The 19,581-nt window shown below is 44.1% G+C and overlaps 2 protein-coding genes across 2 annotated transcripts; one reads left to right on the forward strand and one right to left on the reverse strand.

Moving 5' to 3' along the window:
- The first annotated feature begins 887 nt into the window (after window positions 1-887).
- On the forward strand, window positions 888-15,635 carry mapk9 (mitogen-activated protein kinase 9). The gene is made up of 12 exons (XM_072395845.1): window positions 888-1,095; window positions 6,279-6,425; window positions 7,442-7,571; window positions 8,004-8,062; window positions 8,361-8,499; window positions 8,668-8,833; window positions 10,844-10,915; window positions 11,801-11,983; window positions 12,275-12,399; window positions 12,502-12,565; window positions 13,154-13,225; window positions 13,666-15,635. Exons 2-12 carry the CDS (start codon window positions 6,310-6,312, stop codon window positions 13,800-13,802), a joined length of 1,263 nt encoding a protein of 420 aa, XP_072251946.1. The 5' UTR covers window positions 888-1,095; window positions 6,279-6,309; the 3' UTR covers window positions 13,803-15,635.
- Window positions 15,365-18,893, reverse strand: LOC140318151 (uncharacterized). Its single transcript, XM_072395846.1, has 2 exons — window positions 17,710-18,893; window positions 15,365-16,033 (listed from the first exon to the last, which is right to left on the reverse strand). Exons 1-2 carry the CDS (start codon window positions 18,675-18,677, stop codon window positions 15,796-15,798), a joined length of 1,206 nt encoding a protein of 401 aa, XP_072251947.1. The 5' UTR covers window positions 18,678-18,893; the 3' UTR covers window positions 15,365-15,795.
- Between the last annotated feature and the right edge of the window lie 688 nt (window positions 18,894-19,581).

Consider the following 19,581-nt stretch of genomic DNA (forward strand, 5'->3'; position numbering starts at 1 on the left):
ATTTTTTTTTTGTTGTTGTAGAATTTGAAATAGTAATGGGAAAAAAAATCCCATTTTGTAAATTTCTTTGTAAGTTCACGAAATCACTGTGCCTAAAGAGGCCGTAACTCATAATCTTATTATTTTTTTCTATTTAAGATTTACTGTCCAAAGCCAGTTCATTGTAAAACTTTTACTTTTTTCTGGACGATATTTAGAAAAGAGCATTTGTCTTATTTAAAAGGTAACCAAGATTTAAAAAAAGGAAAGAAAAAGAGAAAAGAAAGCTACATTTGTGTCATAACGTTTAGTGCTTCTAAGTCAGTCATTTCTATGGGAAAACAATAATATGTATTTAACTGATTTGGGGTTTGTTTGTTGTTGTTTTTTTTTCATATAGTCATTATTTGATTTATCTCTTTATTATGGTATTTTATACAGTGTGTTTTATAGACATGAACCGGTACCATCAATCAATAAATTGATTTGAAAAAAAACCAAAAACGTTTTTTCAAAGTTTTCACTTGTTTCTGTTTACTTGTAAGGGTAGGGTTTGTATTGGTGCCTTTGAGTAAATATATTTTGGAATATATATTTTATGTATATAAAATGAATCCCAATGTTGAATAAATAATAAGACATTCCGCCGCAAAACGTGGATCTTTAATTTAATTTTGACACAAGTAGACTGAATCTACAGGTCTAAGTCTAGCAGTGTGTTCGTGACAGAGTATTAACTCTCACTCACCAAAATATCTGATCACTTATTCCTTCAATCGTATTTGCGGAAGTCTCAGAAAATGCAGAACGAAAAGTTTCTTGTCAAAGTTTTATTTTTTTAAGCGAGGGGAGAGGGGGGGACTTTCCGCAACGTGTACCGTGCGTGATGACGTCATCCACCGCTCTGGCACTGCATGATGAGGCTCCTCCGCACCCGTCGCTCCGTGTTACCGCTGGAGTTAGCTCGAAACCAGGGATAAGTCTGTCAGTCGTGATACTCGGCTCGCGCGTTCTTCTAAACTTCTCAAAGTCGTAGCTGGACCTGAAAGACGGGGAGAGTGTTTTTTTCTGTGTTTTGGATGCATGGGAGCTCCCTGGGAGCGGCGAAGGGAGAAGGTAGGTTTCGCTGCTGCAGCTGCCGCCTCTTGCCGTTTCTTGGTCAGTCAGAGCTCTCGGTTCAGCCCCGGCGGCCCGACTACCGCAGTGCTACCGACACAATTGAGAAAGACCGGCAATTTAGGCCCCGATAACTCTGAGTCCTGCCAAACATGAGGTGGATCCAGCTGACGTTTAATTTGTTGTAACTTACGGCGGTATTCACCGGTGATACTAAGACCACTGAAGCAGCGAGTGCCAGCAGTGCAGCGGCCACGGTGTGTCATATGTGGGTGACTTCATACCTCGGCGTGTATCTGCGTGTGGTTACAACACTAAAACCCCAGTCCTGCACCGGGGTGTCAACGTACATAGCTTACCATCACCGCTGGTATACATTTAACCCGCGTGAATGACATTTCAGTGGGCCTAATAGGCTCAGGTTTTCAAATCTGTATCACAGTTACCACGAGCGTAAGTGCAGATGTGATGGAAGCATGTGCTATTTTATTTCCTTAAGCCCATCTGCTTTCCGTGGTATGGCAGAGGCTTGTCAACGAGTCAGGCACCATATGTGCTCTGTATTCATCAGTCACGTCGAAAGCATTTCAAAGCAGTGAGTTGTGTAACCCGACAGTTGCGGTGAGCTCACACATATGTGCAGTTGACACCGTGAAGGGATGCTGTGTCTCAAGAACATTTCCAAAGGAACTCCTGTGTCACTGACAGTCTTGTGCATCCCTTATTTTACGTTTTAGCCCAAATCGACATATATAAAATGTCATTTTATCCACTGTGCTGTGTTTTTTTAAATTTTTTTGACCCTGCTACATCAAGATGAGAGTTTCAGTCTTCAAGCCACGTCAATCTGATATCATCAGCGGCTCACAGACTCCCATCCAGCTCCCTGCTGAGAGCCATGTCAGACCCCAAGGCTGGACTTGGTTGAACTGGACAGTGGCCACGATGGGGATGCTCGTGTGAAGGTCACTCCTTATCGGCCCGTTTGCTGTAAAATGAACAAAAGCACGTCCTTATATGATAGAGGATTTTAGAGCTAGAACAGGGTAAGAACATGTTTTACTTCCTCCATCTTGTCTTTTGCAGTTCTGCTTTGACTCGGGATCACACCTGCAGTGAAACAAATTCGCCACGGCTGTCGCCCATGTTTTATCTGTGCCGTGGCAAAATGTACACAAGGCACTATAACTATCTGTCAACATCCGCTTGATATTTGAACAGGGACACGTGCAGCTTAAAGTGAGACGACAGCAAGTCTTTGGTGCTTCGGATGACGCTACGGTTGTTGCATGTGACACCACTCGCATTAAAAGAAAGTCTGCGTGAACCCTGCACATGTACAGCCGTACAGATGAGTTTGCTTTCACGTTGAAGAGGTGACGCCATCAGAAGCCCACAAAAAAAATGTGAAGCGACTTTTGGTGCCTGGCTGGATACCAAAGTCGTGAACTGCAGTACCTCAGCGCCCGGGCGCTCTAGGGCAGTTTCAGGCCCAGGAATGCGCATGAGAAAGATCAGTTTACTTTGAAATGAGTCAGAAGAGCATAGTTTTTAAAATTCACAAAAAAAAAAAAACCTCTAGTGTTGCTTTAAACGTATCCTGACAGAGTGACTCAGTCCTCTTTTTGTGTGGTTCACAGTTTAATCCCAGGCTCCCCAGCTCTCAGGTTTAAGTGTCCCTGAGCCAGACACTGAACCCAATATCTCCCGAGAACAGGGTGTGTAGAGAAAAATGGTCCTCGTAGTGCAGCAATACCTGTCCTAGTAGTTTATTTGGTCTTTGGAACTAAAAGTGCCTTGAAAGTTGTCATTTATTTGACTGTTTCACCTGCCAGTGTCATGAAAATTGAAACAAATCTTAATGTAATTTTTTATTTTTTTCCACTCCGGTCTCTCTGTCAGAAAATATGAATGAAAACAGATGAGTAGAATATATCCATGCGCACAGCTCTTGCTTTTGTGAAGGAGTAGCTGGCCGCTTAAAAGCTTAACAGTTTAGTTTGTGAGTTGAGTTGAATTCCGTCATTAGTTTCAACTTGGTGTGCAGGTTTTTGTCTATTTTGCTCTCCTTTCTTTCTCTGCCGGGTAGCCGGTAAAGAATCATTAGGAATTTGTCCGCGTTTTCAGAAGCAGCTGTGTCATGATGTTGTCATCACCCACGGCTAGAAATGTGATAGCAGTCAAACGATGGAAGCTCTGACTCATCCACCTTGCAGTGTACCTTCAGTGCGCCCAGGTTTCCCACGGGGACACCAGCTTTGATCCACACTAATCGAATTCTGCCTGAATATGAATAAACTCCTCTGTACCCGCTGGCCTCAACTAGAACCGATATCTGCTCAGCTGTCTCTCGGACTTTCTGAGCTTACAAGCAGTTTTAACCAGATTGCCGGTGTCTATGCATCTGCGTTAAATCGACTTTACGCTTAGTCTGTAGCTGGAGCTAGCTTGTCAACCAATGAAGCATTGCACACATGCTGTTCCTGCTTTAGCTGAGATGAGTCTTGGGTATGATTAATGCCCCCCTAGCTAGATGTGTGTGTGTGTGATTGTGAAGCCACACGCCAGACCTTTAGATTAAAAAAAGAAAGAAAGAAGACTGGAGAAGAATATCAAGCTGTCGCTGTGGTAGTATCCAAGCTTAAGGAGCAGAACCTGCCCTTTGCATCTTGCTTTGTTATAAGTGAGTGCAGTTGAGATAGAGGCATTCGGTTTCTCCAGCAATTTAAACGATTATTTAATCAAGCAGATTACGTCATACCCGCAGTATTCATCAAAATATATCTGTCACTTTTTCTCAGCCGGGGAGTTTGGGAGGAAACTGGAGTGAGGGGACGCCAGGATTATAAAAGAACCGAGGAGAAGAAAAAAACCAGAAAGACAAAGGGACGAAGGAAGTTAAAGTCTTTGTCGCTCTCTTCGTTGGGTGTCCTTAGAGAGTCAGCTGGATAGACCTGCAAGAGGGAGGAGAAACGGTCATAGAAGCAGAGGGAGAAAGATGGAGATGAGAAGGCTTCAGTTCTACATCTGTGACATGGCCCAAAACTTCCCATGGTCTCACTTACTTAGAAATGAGAAAAAAGTGCCACGTCAAAGAGAGATTGCTGCTAGTGTTTGTGTTTTTTTTTTAAATCCCGCAAAAGTGTAAACACAATTGCAGTTGCCTCATTGAAACACATCGTTGGCTTTCAGTGAACGCAGTTGCCGCTGCATCCGCAAATGCAAAAGGAAACTCCTGCCATCTCAGTATTTAGTCAGAACATTTCTTTTCTTTGTTTGTTTCTCTCCCCAGGGAGCTCCTTTTACATCCAATAGGCTTTTTTGCAAGAGAGACCTCGTGGCATTCGGGTTCTAGTTCGTGGTGGCAGCCAGAAACTGCACTTCCAGCTCAGTCTACAGCAGGTGGCGGTGGTGTACTTCACAGTCGACTGCTAAACAGAAAAGACGTCAAGCCGACTCAGCAGCTAATCCACTGTAGTTTCTTCATTTTGGTGACCAAGGTAGTTGACAGTTAAGGAGTTTGCCCACTTGTCCACGCTAATGCCAAGCCAAGATCATGGATGATCATATAAGTGAGCTACCACCCAGGTGGAATAAGTTTGCGACCGCCGGCTGCTCGCTCACCAGTACAGGCTAATGATTGGTTGGATCAGTAGCGTGAGCGTGCTCAGTAGTCTTCCTTTTGGCCCTCATACAGCGCCATTGGCTTTGATCTGTGGGTTATAGATGGGGTTTTAATGCTTTAACAAATTCTTGCCTCGTTTTGTTTGCAGTTTACTCAACAGTCCAATTTAGTTGGAAACAGCTTTGTGTCCTTTGGGTAGTTTTAACATTTTCGGCGCTCCAGAGGCAGGTCATTATTTCCAGATTTGTCATTTGTCTTTGATATGGTGAATACTTTAAAATCCCTAACCGGGGGCCTGAAACTTCTGATACACAGGCCGACACTGACACTATTACAGATGAAATGCAGCGATGATCGGCGTTTCCGTTATCTTTCTACACTGGCAGTTACCCCGGTTTCTTCTTCTGTTGTTGCTGTGATACGTCGACTAAGCTCTGTAGATTCAGGAGTAATTTGCAGCGTGTTGTCTTTAAACAACTATTTCTCGGCCAATAAAAAGGATGCCGTGAGTTTGCTTTTATTTGGGTTTTTTTGTGAAAGAAATCTGCAGAGCTGGGCTGCAAAATGATAATCCAACCATTTTTCCTCTCTCCATCAGTCACGTCTAGCTGAAAGCAGCAGCTCTTGATTTGGTCACCTGACAGTTGCTCCATCTTTGCCTACTGATGCAGCTCTTTGCTCAGACAGAGTTGCCTTCACGGTTCAGGCAGCATGAAATGTTTCTTGGCTTTCTTCGATCATAACCTCTCCCCTGCTGCTTCTTTCTGTTCGGCTCTTTGTCTCGCGGACGTTCAAAACCGACCAATCTTTGAGTCTTTTATCCCCCTCCCGTCAAACCGAGGCAGCTAAAGGGAAAAAAAACACACACTCCATTTAACTTGTGGCTGTTTTCTGAGGGAATGACAAACGGCCATGAATGCTCGCTGTTGCATAGCTACACGATTGTGTGTCCTCGCCCACATCCACACGCAAACGACTGCCAAGGATAATACCCCCCCCCCACACACACACACACACACACTTCCTATGCTGGTGCTAATGCTGCCATATTTTGCCATGACCACACAAACGCGTCATGTGTTCTGTTAACATGCGTGTACTCGAGTGGGGTTCATGGCTGTAAAGCGGAGCACGGGATAACAAATGGGTTCAGGCCAAACACTGAGTTCACTGAGCATGACCGTGTCGGCCGGAGTTTAGAGATGGCAGCGAGAGCCCCAGGAACTCTGTGCTGTCAGCCTCCTCGGCGCTCTATGATGCACCCGGGAGCCGTTCACCAAAACATCAGCACCTTCAGCTCCAGCCCACTGGCACAGTTGTCGGATGATCACGCTGGGCAGAGCTGCGATGGATTGTCAGGCTTCGGACTCATCTGAAAATGAAATGACTAATCCGTTAACAGTGTAATCTTTTCATCTCACTGATGTAGGCTTATTAATGTGTTAGTACTTGTTTACCTTGTCCATCTGAACAGCCTGGCATGAGCTCTGTCATGCTCTTTGGGTGTTAATCTGTGTTTGTTTTCTCTGGATCTGTGTGTGTTGTTGACCCTCTGCAGATAGTGCTGGTGGTCCTGACTGTTCGGCAGGATGACTGAGGCAGAGGGCCAGTTCTACAGTGTCCAGGTGGGGGACTCCACCTTCACTGTTCTCAAACGCTACCAGCAGCTTCGTGCCATCGGCTCAGGGGCCCAAGGCATTGTCTGGTGAGAGGCTTGTATGATTCTGTAACCGGCCTACAGTGTTGCACATATCCCACGCTGCTCCTCACGAAGCAATGGAAACTTTTTCCCTACAAGGCCTTTTCCTTATTCCAACAATACTTGTTGTCTGAGGAGGTGTAAATGATAAAACCAGTTAATGATGCCCCGTTCCAGCCCCTTAAATTTCAGGTCCTGTGCTGTAAATGCCGGCTGGCTACCACAGCCTCACTGTTTACAGGTGACCTGAGTGCAGGATATGTCATTTATATTCCTGTTTATATGTTAAACAGCATACAGGATGTGTTAATTTTTACATCATTGCATCTGATGGTGACGTTCAGTTATATTTTTTTCCAATTTTCAAGCGAATAAGCGCTTGTTTGGGAAATCTTTACGACAGTCGTCATTTCCTCATAATTATCTCAGTATACAGGTTTGCTCACAGATGGAGGCCGACTACATGGAAACTCAACAGTTACCACCATGGTGGTGGATTACGGTGAAGAGAAACAGGAACGGAGTGATCTGACATACCACTGTATTTTGGACCCTCCCAAAAAGCCTTTATTTATAAAGCACTTTTGAAAAACAGCCACTGTGCTAAAAGCCAAAAAATTGTAGCCCTGGATGCAAGATTGTGTAACAGCGACAGTGTCATACAAAATAACCCTCAAAAAAACGTCTGTACTGGTTGTCATAGCAGAGGTCATCATATCAGAATGTATTTTCATACTGCAGAGTGTTATGTACCCTTAGTGCTTACTGGGAGGACTACAGATTGAAGTCTTCCTTATACTGATTTCCCCTTAATTAAATCCACTTTTCCTCTGAGCAGTCCCTCTTACTGTTTAAAGTGAAGAGACAGAAAAGCTCATTTTAACCTTACTTTTAAAGATAAATTGGGACCGATGGATAGCCGGCTCCCCTTCACCTTCAGGCAAACAGGATCCCGTCCTCAGCAGGATGCATTTATTTAACTTTGTCTCTTTTTGCTCCCTCCTCCATGCAACCTGTGACAGCTCTGCCCTCGACACGGTCCTCGGTATACCTGTGGCGGTGAAAAAGCTATGTCGGCCCTTTCAGAACCAGACCCACGCAAAGCGCGCCTACAGGGAGCTGGTGCTACTCAAATGTGTCAACCACAAAAACGTAAGACTCCCATTTGATAGAAGACTCTTTCCTGCCTGCTTTAAGGATGTTCTTTATGCTTTCTATACACGTGCAAGTGAGTGTTGATAAACCAGCGAAGGCAGTTATTATTATTCTTATTCTTATTCTTAAAGAAGTTCTGCAAGGCTATTTGACTGATCACGGCCAAATTCTGAATGTTATCTCCCGTCTGATTGCTTTTTGAAGTGACTTGCAGTTAGATGGGGAAACTGACCTAAAGTTTGACCAAAAACCCGAGAGAAGAAAAGATTCAGCTCTCTGTAGTGCTGATAAAGTTTCTTGCCACGAGCGAGAAAATCCAGACAAATCCCTCTTCAGTCCTTTGTCCACAGTTGGATAGCTCTCCGCAGTTTAGTGGATGTAGATATGAGAGTAACAGACTGGACTAATGGCCCTTCTCTCCGCTTACAGATCATCCGTCTGATCAATGTCTTCACGCCTCAAAAGTCTCTGGAGGAGTTCCAGGATCTGTGAGTGGCAGTGGACTTTTTATTTTGGCCTTTAACTCAACTTTGATTTTCTTCAGCAAAGGTTTTTTTTCCCATTATTCAACTCAAATCGTCCAATTTATTTGTCAACATCCTCCATTGCTCTGAGTAGCTTTCATATCCTCCTATTTGTTATCCCTTTCCCTTCACTGGGCTTCTTTACTCCCATTTCTTCCCCTTTGCGTCTGGTTTTCATGTTAACTCTTTCCTGGCCCTCGCAGCTCTGACTTAAGCACAGCCTTTTTCATTCACATCCTCCCTCTCTCTCTCTCTCTCTCAGGTATCTGGTGATGGAGCTGATGGATGCCAGCCTGTGCCAGGTGATCCACATGGACCTGGACCACGAGAGAATGTCCTACCTGCTCTACCAGATTCTTTGTGGCATCAGGCACCTGCACTCTGCTGGGATCATCCACAGGGTAAATACAAGCTATCACTGTGCCGTGGGCTTCAAGGGCTTCACCCGTTTCCTCACCCAGTGATCATGAAGTTTCTCTCCAACGTCATTTCAGTGTAAAGAAGGAATTACCGTGTCATGTTTCCGTCTGCGCATTTTTCTGAGTTCTATAGATTTTCTGTCTCCTCAGGATCTGAAGCCCAGTAACATTGTTGTGAAGTCAGACTGCACTCTGAAGATCTTGGATTTCGGCCTGGCGAGGACGGCCTGCACTAACTTCATGATGACCCCGTACGTGGTAACCAGATACTACCGCGCCCCCGAGGTGATTCTGGGCATGAAGTATAAGGAGAATGGTGAGTGCAGCCCCCAAGATGTTTTCAACAAGGTGTGTAACAGTCTGGGAGGTCACAAAGGAGCTGGTGGTAGCTTTCAAACTGCTATAAGCCTCACGCATGGCCTAATGTTAGCGTTCAGAAAATGAAATGACATCCGTCTGACAGCTAAATTTCAATAGAAAGCAGGTCAGGCAGCAAGGAAACGCGAGTACGCAGTAAGGAATTGGTAAAGAATTTTATTTTTTTCCCTGAACTCTATCAAACTGAATTATTCTTGAAGGAGCTGAAGCGAACCGTTCATGTGAAGAAACCCACCAACCTCCCGAAGTTAAAGCTGTTCTGTTAGAGAAATGGGCTTCATGTTACGCTGCCGCACAGGACGGATCAAGAGAAACATTTAGCAGACCACACTGGCGTTGGTTGTTTAACATTTTAAGCAACAATGTTCTTTTTTTCTTGTGTTTACTGTAATGCCACGACTTTAAGACTCATGAGTGCTCAAACTTCCTTGGAACTCGTGTTGTCGAAGGCCCAAAAGTGCCATTATTCACTGTGGAACCTGGCACAGCATCGCAAATATCTAGTGATTGACTTTAATGCAGTCAGAAACAGTATCATGATCACATTGTTTGTCGTGTTGTTTGATCAATCAAAGAAACACGGTGCAGGCATGTTGTTTCCTACAGCACTTCGTGACAGTTCCCTTACAAATCCAGTCATGCGCTTGTTGGGTTTCACATGTTTTTTGATCATGAACAATGGCAATGAATGCTTATACTGTGCCACTACTCTGCTTCAGTGGACCTGTGGTCAGTTGGCTGCATTATGGCCGAAATGATCTCCCACAAAGTCCTTTTTCGTGGAAAGGACTGTATCCTTTCATGTTTGTGAGATATTGTTTTATCGACCTCAGGAATAGTTCCATCTCGTTCGTTTAAGCCTCTCCTAGAGATCGGACAAGTTAAACGCCGTTAAGTCGGTATATCTGTTCTAATCATGGGGATGTAATCCAAGCTGGAGAAATCGGAACCGCAATGTTTATCTTATCGAACAAAGTCTGGTGACTCGCATGCTTTTTTTTTGCTTTTTTTTTAAAAGAAGCTCAAGTACAAGGTGGTGAAATATGAAACGGCATTCAGGGTGGAATTACAAATAGGAACTGACTAATAGCTCTTAGATGAGACTTAAACTAAAACAAAACCTGTTTTTTTTTTTTTAAGAATCAAGCGTTTCTTTCAGAGCACTCGCAGTTCAGAGGAGGCTGTGAATGGAGCAAAGGTATTTCGACAGGTATTAGTGTAGTCCGATTGAATGTCAAATGACTATGTTGAGCTCGCTGTACTAGTCTGTGGGAGGAGGGTTTATTTTTTCATACTTTTGCCTGAGGGAAGATATACAGTCTCAGACATTCAAAGCCTCCACTGTACACAGTTTACTGTTATGATTCATGCAACATCTATGTAGAAATTCTCTGTGGAGCTCTGGAGATCTGAGCCGAGCGCGAGCTTTCAGCTTCAGTGAAACTGGAATAGAGGAAAGCGTAAAAAGGCCATTTGCCATTTATAAACACTCTCAAGCAAGCAGCCAACTTAAGAGAGCGGGAGGGAGAGACAAACTGCATCCGAAGCTGTTAAGCGCACACACTCAAACTTGCACGCAGAGGGACACCGAGGGAAAGAGCAGCAGCTGTGCAAACTGATAAGCAGAGGCGGAGAGAAAGGCCTGGAAGGCTGCAACTGGTTGCAAGCCAGAGAAAAGAAAGCCGGCCTGAAGATGGGTGTGATGAAAGCATCAGGCCACGGCACAGCAGGAGGGAGAAGCAAAGCAGCGAAATCCACTTTGTTTTAGTGTTTGTCATTTGGATTGAAAGCATGCAGCACGTCGTTGGTCTGTGCAAGCCTTTATGTTTCGTCTTACCGTACATTTAGTGTGACTTGTATTTTACGGTTGATGTTATGAGATGGCTTTGGTTTAACATCTATGTCTTGTGTGATTGTGTGTGTGATGTGTGTGTTTTTCTGTTTCCAGTGGACATCTGGTCAGTGGGGTGCATCATGGGAGAGATGGTAAAAGGCAGTGTCATCTTCCAGGGCACCGATCGTATCCTTCTCTCATTGTCTTTGTTGCCGCTTGTTGTCCCTCCTCTCGCATCTTTCACCCTCCATTAAACCTCCATTAAAGTTGTTTTTTTTCCTGTTAAAGCTCTCCAAACAACAGTTCAAACAGTTTCTTTTTCTCTTCAGTTACTCCTTCTGTAATCGCCCTAATTGTTAGAGGTTCACATTGTTTTCATTTATGGCGGTTGTGTCTCTGTCTGTGTTGTGTTTGGACACCTCTCGCTCACCAGCACCACGTTTGTGTCCAGGTAACTGAGAAAGGATGCAGGACACGGGTCTGATTCCAGGTTAGATCGTTCCACCCTTCTGCCACTGTACAACTCGCAGACCGTAAAGTAGATCTGTATTTTCAGCCATTCTGAATTTTATGTTGCCCCCTCTGAATTTGACAGGCCACTGCCTTGGCCCAGACTAACGGATTACTAGATCCACTTGATGAATTGTAAAAGGATTTAGGACGGATTTGTCCGTGAGGATACTAGTTGTCATTATTTGAATTTGTCCTGTGCTTTGGTTTAAGTCCCAATAATAACATTCGGCTTCTAACTCAGCTGGGCTTTATACTTTTGTGATAATTGCTGAGATGCCTAACTGAGATGGGGAATTTGTTAACTGTTTTACATAATTAACATAATTTTAAGCACATTTAGGTCATTGCACCACTGCTCTTTGTAGCCCAACTAAAAGGCTACACGAACAGACACTTTTTTTTGTCTATTTTTCTCTCTGTTGCTATTTTCAGGGCTTTACATAGTGATTATTTATGCTCCACATTGTTCCGCTTCTTTTATTATGTTCCTCCCATTTGCTTACACACGAATGTGTCCATAACTCAACTGGATTTTTCCATAACGAGTGTGTTGTGTAGACATCGACCAGTGGAATAAGGTGATTGAGATTCTGGGTACGCCCAGTCTGGAGTTTATGAACCGACTGATGGAGACCGTGAGGAACTATGTGATGAACAAGCCGCAGTACCCAGGCGTCAGCTTCGCAGAGCTTTTCCCTGATTGGGCTTTTCCTTCTGAGTCAGAACATGACAAACTGAAGAGTAAGAACTTTCAGCACTTCCAGCACACACACTAAACTTTACAGAGACTTTACATTTCTTATCAACAAAACTGTATTAAGGTCATGACTTTTATGGATTTTTTTTCTGCTCTATATAGTTCTTAACAAAAAGCTTAAAAGCTCGTAAATAAGTTCATCGAATGCCGAGGAGTTTTCGGCCCTAATCTGTAAACAAGAATCTCTGGTCAGAGATGTTGTCCGGCACAGCTGAAGTGTGATGTCATCCGCTCGTTTCCATAGTAACTCTTGCCTTCCTGTGTTACCAAAACAGCTGCTCAAGCACGGGACTTGCTCTCCAAAATGCTGGTCATTGATCCCGAATGCCGCATCTCTGTAGAAGAAGCCCTCAACCACCCCTACATCCACGTGTGGTACGACCCCGGAGAGGCAGACGCGGTGAGGAAGCTGGTTCCACTCAAGTGGGGGGGGGTGCTCATTGTCAGCGTGGCAGCTTTGTGTGACTTTGCGCTGATAAATGCATTTCCCTTTGTTTCACAGCCTCCTCCCCAGATTTCAGATAAGCAGCTGGAAGAGAGAGAGCACACCATTGAGCAATGGAAAGGTGAGGAACGCTACCATCTAGGGACGCAAATCCGCACTGCACCTTAGCCTATGACCTCATGCTAAGAAACATGTTTAACACATCTAAATGGACATATACAATTAAATATTACATTTATTTCTTGTAAAATGTATCCAGAACAACAGATGATGTCGGTGGTTTCTTCAGTATATGTTGCCTGCATGATGGAGGGTTGAAGTTCAGGAAATATTTGAGTGGATTTATTTACATTTTCATTTAGTCTATAATGGAGACCTGAAGTCAAAGTATGCTTACGTAATTTAAAGTTTTTAGAAAAATGGTTACTTGATCATTTGTAAAGCATTGTTTGGATGAAAATCATAAATTAGGGCCTGTGTTTTCCAATGAGATTTAATTTTTAATGGCAGGCAGACATGCACAATCACAACAAACCCTACAGGGACTAATCTACGTGCCGAGGCTCCGTTGATCTAAGATTAACGGCCTATTCCTTTTTGTGATATGTGAGAACCACCGAAGGAGCATCTATTTAACTGTGTGCTGAAAATCCTAAAGCTTCATTCAGAGCCATTCTGGCGGTAACTAGCCTGTTCTGCTTCCCCACAGAACTTATTTATGAAGAGGTGATTGACTGGGAGGAGAGGAACAAGAACGGTTTAATGAAAGAAGATTGTTCAGGTAGGTAAACGCACCATCAGATTCTTACGACTGGCCCCTAAAAGTCGAGTTTGCTCAGAATGCTTCTACATTTCTGCAGTAGATTCTAAAAGTGTCTGAGAGAAATCGTAACTCAGTAGATATTCTAGTATTTATAGCAGTCGGTGACAGTTTGATTCATCCAAGGTGTAAGAGGGGAGCAATGTAATATGTGTGTGAGAGACAGTGTGGTGGGGGGGGGGCTGAATTGAAGTGCACCACACCGCTCATATTTGAAACTGCGACAGCTGGTCAGAACAGGGAAGTATGGGTCAGAGGCAGTCCTAACAAGTAGCTTGAAGTGTTAGACGAACATGTTGATATTGTCTTCACATCAGTCCCACTAAAGGAATGCTTCATAGCAGCTACAAATACTGTTCTTTTGTGCTGGTTGTCACCATCGGGTGTGTTTTGATCCTCAGATGTGGTGTCAGGTTCAGCCTCCCAGTCCTCCTCTGCCAACGACATCTCATCCATGTCCACAGAGCAAACCTTAGCGTCGGATACAGACAGCAGCAGCATCGACACACTGACAGGACCACTGGACGAGAGTCAGTGAACACATTTCTGTCGACCTGCTGCAGTCCTCTCACCCATTTACCGTGTCTATAAACCATCCCTGTCTGTTTTTTGGTCTTGTTTTTCTCATCTCTCCGTTAAAAACCTCAACATACAGGTCTATTTTTCTATTTTCTTTCCCTTTGTGATGTGGCGGATCCTTTTTTTTGTTGTTTTTGTGTCTGCAAACCTTATTTGGGACTGCTGCTTAGAGGTCAAGGCTAACCACGCTGTCTGTTGTGTCAAAAGGTTTATTCTCTTTATCGTGGATGTTAATCTTGACCATGTACACAGTATACAGTGTATGCATCCATACTGATTTTCAGGTTGCCAGATTTGGGTGGGGGATTGTTGTTTGGTCTGTATTCCTGTATTTTATTAGTTTAATTTAAACTTTTAGAAATCGTTTTTAGGAACTGTTAAGTTGAGACGAGAGTTTGTCATCATCAAGTTGGAGCAGACGCGCACCCGGCATAGACCACAGTTGCTAGGTGCTCTCGTGCATGTTAGACCAAAAAGAACAAAAGCTTGCCGACATCTAATGTTCATTTTCCGATCAAACGCTGATATTAAGTGTGATTGAATCTCTAGCACGCTTGAATTCTTGCAGATCTCCACCGTGGTGCTTTCTGCATGGTGTTTTTTAATGAATTGGCATGAGTGATGTGGATTTTGAGCTTTTACTCCTGACAGCTGGGAAAGTTGTGTTTGCAGTGTTACCGTTTTATTTCCTGATATAGCGTACTGTATGTAAAGATGTCAACATCCGACACTTCTAGTTGTTGTAGACCTTTTCGTTACGAATAGATAAGGTGTGCTCGTTCTGTTAAGACATAAAAACATATCTGTAAGAACCATATATAGATAGATATATATCGCAATCGCCCCCCTGTTTGACTTAAGGTACCGAATGTCAGCGTGTATAACAAAAGCAGATCATAATCCTATAAATCTGAGAGGGGCATAACGACACACGTATTTATTTATTTTTTTTTGTTTATGCAAAAATGTTGCACACAAAGCCGCACTGAAGCCCGTGAAAATTCAGCCTCCTGTGAAAACATTTCATTGATAAATAAAAGCATGGGCTGCTCCTTTACTAAACCATTCCATTAGTGCTGGGAAAGTTAAGGATTCATTCTGAAATCGGAGAACGTGGAGAGGACGTGTGAAAAAGGCAGTGAAACGCAACAATCACGCTTCGTTAGAAAGAGAAATCCGTTCAGGTCTGTCATTTCACTTTCAGTACCTTGATGCTCTCGGTTCTTCGAGTCCGATCGAAAGATGATGTATATTTTGCCTTGTAAGCCTTTGTGTGTGTGTATATGATATCAAAATGTACTGTGCAGCACTCTTTTTATTATGTTCTTTCGATCATCCTGAAAGACGGCAGTCGTCCCGACTTGTAAAGGAAAAGCCAATGGCGTGTGTGGTTTAAAACGGTGAATGAGACTGCGGAGAATATGGCGTCCTGAACCAGAATCTGGATCTAGCAACTCAAGACTGAAACTTAAAAGATGGAACCTTGGAAATGGACTGAAGAGCTGCTTTTTGCATAAATGATTGCACAGTGCGATGGACATGCAGAGATATGACACTACGGAGTCACTGAAGACTTATGCACCACGTTGTACAGAACCATGAGTTTTATTCTTTCTGTTATGCCTTAAATGACCCGAGGAGTGGCCGACTCATTCTCTAAAACCTTAGCAGATACAGACTGTCAGTGCATCTTAGATATCCTGTGTGATTACAATGTACACGATATGATCACCTGGCCAACATCTTTTACCCATACTCCAAACTAATAAAGTGAACATTAGTGATTCTTTCATTCGTGTAGTTTTGTGTGATTCCCTTATTCTTCATTAGCAAGTACACCTTAACAATTATGAGGGGGCGGGACACTACCGTAGAGTTTAAGATGAGCCCATCTTTTGCCTGTATTTCCCACCCTCTGTACATATCAAACTGCTCCACACATGCAATCTTTCTCAAAAGCTCTTAACGATGTGTTCTGTCTTCTTCGCCTCATTGTTGAGCTCTCCGAAGGTGTCGAAGAACTGATCCATCTCCTTCTGCAGCGTTGCGTTGCGGAGCTCTGCGGCAGCTCGGGCCCTCTCCGACTCCTCAATTTTGGCCTGGACTACCTGGTACCAGTGCCGCTGCTGTGAGAGGTTCGTTTTCAGACGAACGACCTCCACCTGCAGCTCTTCGTTCCTCTGCTCGAGGCTGTAACACAAGAAAGAGTGGAGTGAAAATGAAGGGGTTCAATATAAAAAAATTAAAAAAAAGCCCAGCAGGAGTTTGGTCTATGTTAGGAAATGCTCCAGCTTACTTGAATCTAGTGGTTTGATTTCTGTCTGATCCATATATAAGCAGTTAGAAACAGGTGGCTAATCACTACCTGCCCAGTAAAGCCATTCTTTAGTTTAAAGAAGTATTTTTGCCAGAGGAAAACAACCATCGAAGGTGTCGTTCACTCGAACTTGTGCAACTTTATGAGGTCTGAGTTGCTTTAGATGAAGAGAAAACACCAGTCCCCTCTGAGCAGCTGCTGGCTTGGATGGCCTGTCAGCCTCTCCCACCTGCTTCTCCAGACTGAGAGTGCTCTGGCTGCTGTCTACTGCAGGTAAGACACAATCCAGCTTTAAAGTCCAAAGCTTTCATGCAGCTTTGGAAGGAAATTAGGCTTAGAAAGTAACTACATTTTTTCTTAAAGTGTTGCATCTTTTGGAGCTTTTCTTCTGATGTTTTGGTTAACTTGAACCTATGACCAAAAAATTCTGCCCCTCCTTTGTTACATATCATTTACTCACCCTTACCTCTTACCACCTCCAGCAGATTGGTGTTGTCTTTAAATTGGATCAGCAGGTTACACTTTCTCTTTGTCTTTGTCTTTCACCACCCTTAGAAGTCATTTGCGATCATTTACAAGCGTTTTATATAGAACCACTAATGCAGGAAAGCTTTGAATTGACCCGTTTCTCAATCCGTGGATATGAAATATATTTGCTTTGTTGTGGACTTAACGTTTTTATAACCTTTACAGCCATTTTACAGCTTACTGAGATCTTTAGAGTCAAACTGTTGAAGTTTCAACGTAAACGATCGTTTTTCTGACAGGTGTACCTAACACTTTCCTTAGAATTGTCAATTATCCTCTTGTCCTCACCAACTAGCACCAATGCATGACCTTACACTGAGACAGGCTCTATCTATATCAGTAATAAAGGAGGTATGTGTTGTGTCTAGGTCAGCAGCATGGCCCCTTAAATTAGCTCTCTTTCCAGTGTCATGAGCTGTTTTCTATATGTCAACCATGCAAGCTGTGCTTTTCTCCGGTTTAAACCAGCCAGCTGTTTGCTCATACAAAGCAGGGTCGTTTTCCTTCTCTCATGGAAACCACACTTATTTGCATGTATATCCATGCATTCATAGACTAAGTGGAGCCATATCCAGTGTTGACTGAATGCACAAAGCAGAGTTTTGAGTGCTCAGAAGGCACATAACTGTTTTATTTTCCTTAACACGGGCAATGCTTGCATCACAGCAATGTCACGAGAGACTTGTGGGAAACTTTAAAGGAATTTAACCCAGTTCTGCTGTTCCGTTAACTAAACAGGATGCGGGGTGAAGCTTGGAGTCAAACGAGGAACAAAAACGGCGCAGCTGAGTGGACTCTCACGCTTTATCTGGGATCTTTGTGTTGCCCTTCACTGAAAATACACCACAAGCTTGAAAATTCTTAAGTCGGTGAACTGCAAGTTTTGTTCCCGAAGCCAAAAGCACAAGCACATTATATTTTAAGACATTCATTTGTCTTTTGCATGCTGGGACTAATCTATGTAAAATGATTATGCTTATTGTTTAGTTTGAGGTGCAAGACAAAACACATTTAGAATGACCTGATTATCCGTGCATCGTACTCCTCCCTTTGCCTGATTATCTGCTGCTGGAGGCTGGTGAGGAGGCTTCGAAGAGCGCTGGCAGAGGGATCGGCCAGGGGCACTGGCGGCGGTACCCTTGGAGACATTGATGGCTGCTGTGGGTACTGGGCTTCAAAGGGGGGCCACAGAACCTGGCACTTAGCTTGACATAACTGAGGAGAACTTGCTGGAGGTTGTTGAGGAAGTGACATGGGGAGCTCGGGATGCAGCACAAATCTACAGGATCCTGAGTCCAGCTCTGGCTCCTGTTCTTGCTCCTTGTCTTTGTCTTGATTCTGGTCCTGTTTACTAGAACAGCTCTCGGCATGTATGATCTCACAAGAAGACCAAGTGCTCTTGTCTTGACTCACAGCATCGTCCCACATCAGTCCCTGGAGCTGAGCAGGAGCCCATGCTTGATTCGTGTCCTCCTGTAAGTGTTCCTGGAAGCTTGTTTCCATGTCAAAATCCTCCTGGAGTCTATCTGTTCTTCCAGTGTCAGGGAGGTTATCGTACAGCGACAAAGCACTGCAATGCTCCTCACTCTGCGAGGGGCTGGGGCTTTGGCTCAGATGAGCCCTGTCCTCTACTCCCCAGTTGCATCCCTGCTCTCCTCTTGCATTGTTTGTGCCTGGACTTAGCTCTACTTCCCAGGCCTGTCTTTCCAGGCCTCCTCTACAGCTGCAGTAGCTGAGATCTGGCCAGTTGCCAGGCTCTCTTCCTCCACCAACCACTGTCTGAACCTCAGCCAAGGCTGGGACAAGACCAGGCAGTGGGCTGCTGGGGCCTGGGAGTCTGGTTACCAAAGGGCACACAACCCTGCTCTCCATTTCCTTCTCCTTGGCCTTCTCTCGCGTGGCAAAGGGAGGGCAGTTGTCGTACAGGGGATCCGTGGAGCAGGAGCTGGCAGTGGTGGGGGTCTCAGTAGGAAGACAGTACAGCTCCATGATCCAAGCAGGCACATGGGGGTGCTGAAAGCGTTAGATAACCCTCCCCTTTTTTGTCTGCGGTAACTTGGGATTAAAGGCTTGGATTGTGGATTTGTGAGCGTGGTATGGAGCCTCCCCTGTGCCAAGTGCTGATGTGTCGTGGGGAAAGGAAGGTTTAGGAGCCCTCCTCCCCTTTGGCTGGCTCTCTGCTGTGGCTTTGAGGGTACTTTGAGGGACAGGTTGTAGTGTGGGTGTAGCCAGCAGGGACTGTGTGTGTATGTGTGTACGTCTGTAAGCAGGACTGACATCAGCTGTTACTTTCGCACAGCTTCTGGGGGAGGGACCAGGGTGTAATATAGTCGGGCTCATTCCTAAAGACAGTCACACATAAATGGAACCACCGAAATAGACGATGGCCGTGGGCACAAAGTGTGAAACGCACACAATGAATCTGTCCCTCGTGCGAAACGTTGATATTTGAGCACAGAAAATGTCTAACCCTTAAAGAAATGCAGCTGTGCTTATCAGGATCACTTCTGACTTGGGCTGTTTAATTAAAAAGAGCCACATGAAGAGGCAGTGCAAATGCAGTGCAAACTTTTGGGAGGATAACAGATACTAGCAGGTGTCTGGGATTTTTTTTCCTTCAGGGGAACAGATGAAAGAGCCAGCAGGGCTGATAGAAGAAGCAGAAAATTAGATGAAAGGAATAACTAGCCAAATGGTCAAATGATGCAATCTATTTTCCAATGCAGGATAAAAGTATGTAATAAACAAATCACAGTTTTAATACATAAATAACAACATAAATGTTAAGGAGACTTTTGCAAGCTGGGCCAGACTTTTCCCTACATCACTGAGCATGTTAACACACACTGCATCCATTTACTGTTTAATTGACACAGACACCAAAATATAGAAA

Source organism: Leuresthes tenuis, unplaced genomic scaffold (genome assembly GCF_036924035.1).
Source record: "Leuresthes tenuis unplaced genomic scaffold, fLeuTen1.0.hap1 SCAF_11, whole genome shotgun sequence".
In the NCBI taxonomy this organism is placed as follows: Eukaryota; Metazoa; Chordata; class Actinopteri; order Atheriniformes; family Atherinopsidae; genus Leuresthes; species Leuresthes tenuis.

What these genes read in the sequence shown, in the direction of transcription:
- mapk9 (XM_072395845.1), top strand. Translation starts at nt 6,310, where the DNA reads ATGACTGAGGCAGAGGGCCAGTTCTACAGTGTCCAGGTGGGGGACTCC. An exon ending in GGGGCCCAAGGCATTGTCTG is followed by an intron (nt 6,426 to 7,441) that starts GTGAGAGGCTTG and finishes AACCTGTGACAG; the next exon opens with CTCTGCCCTCGACACGGTCC. An exon ending in CTGGAGGAGTTCCAGGATCT is followed by an intron (nt 8,063 to 8,360) that starts GTGAGTGGCAGT and finishes TCTCTCTCTCAG; the next exon opens with GTATCTGGTGATGGAGCTGA.
- LOC140318151 (XM_072395846.1), bottom strand. Translation starts at nt 18,677, where the DNA reads ATGGAGCTGTACTGTCTTCCTACTGAGACCCCCACCACTGCCAGCTCC. An exon ending in TACGATGCACGGATAATCAG is followed by an intron (nt 16,034 to 17,709) that starts GTCATTCTAAAT and finishes CTTGTGTTACAG; the next exon opens with CCTCGAGCAGAGGAACGAAG.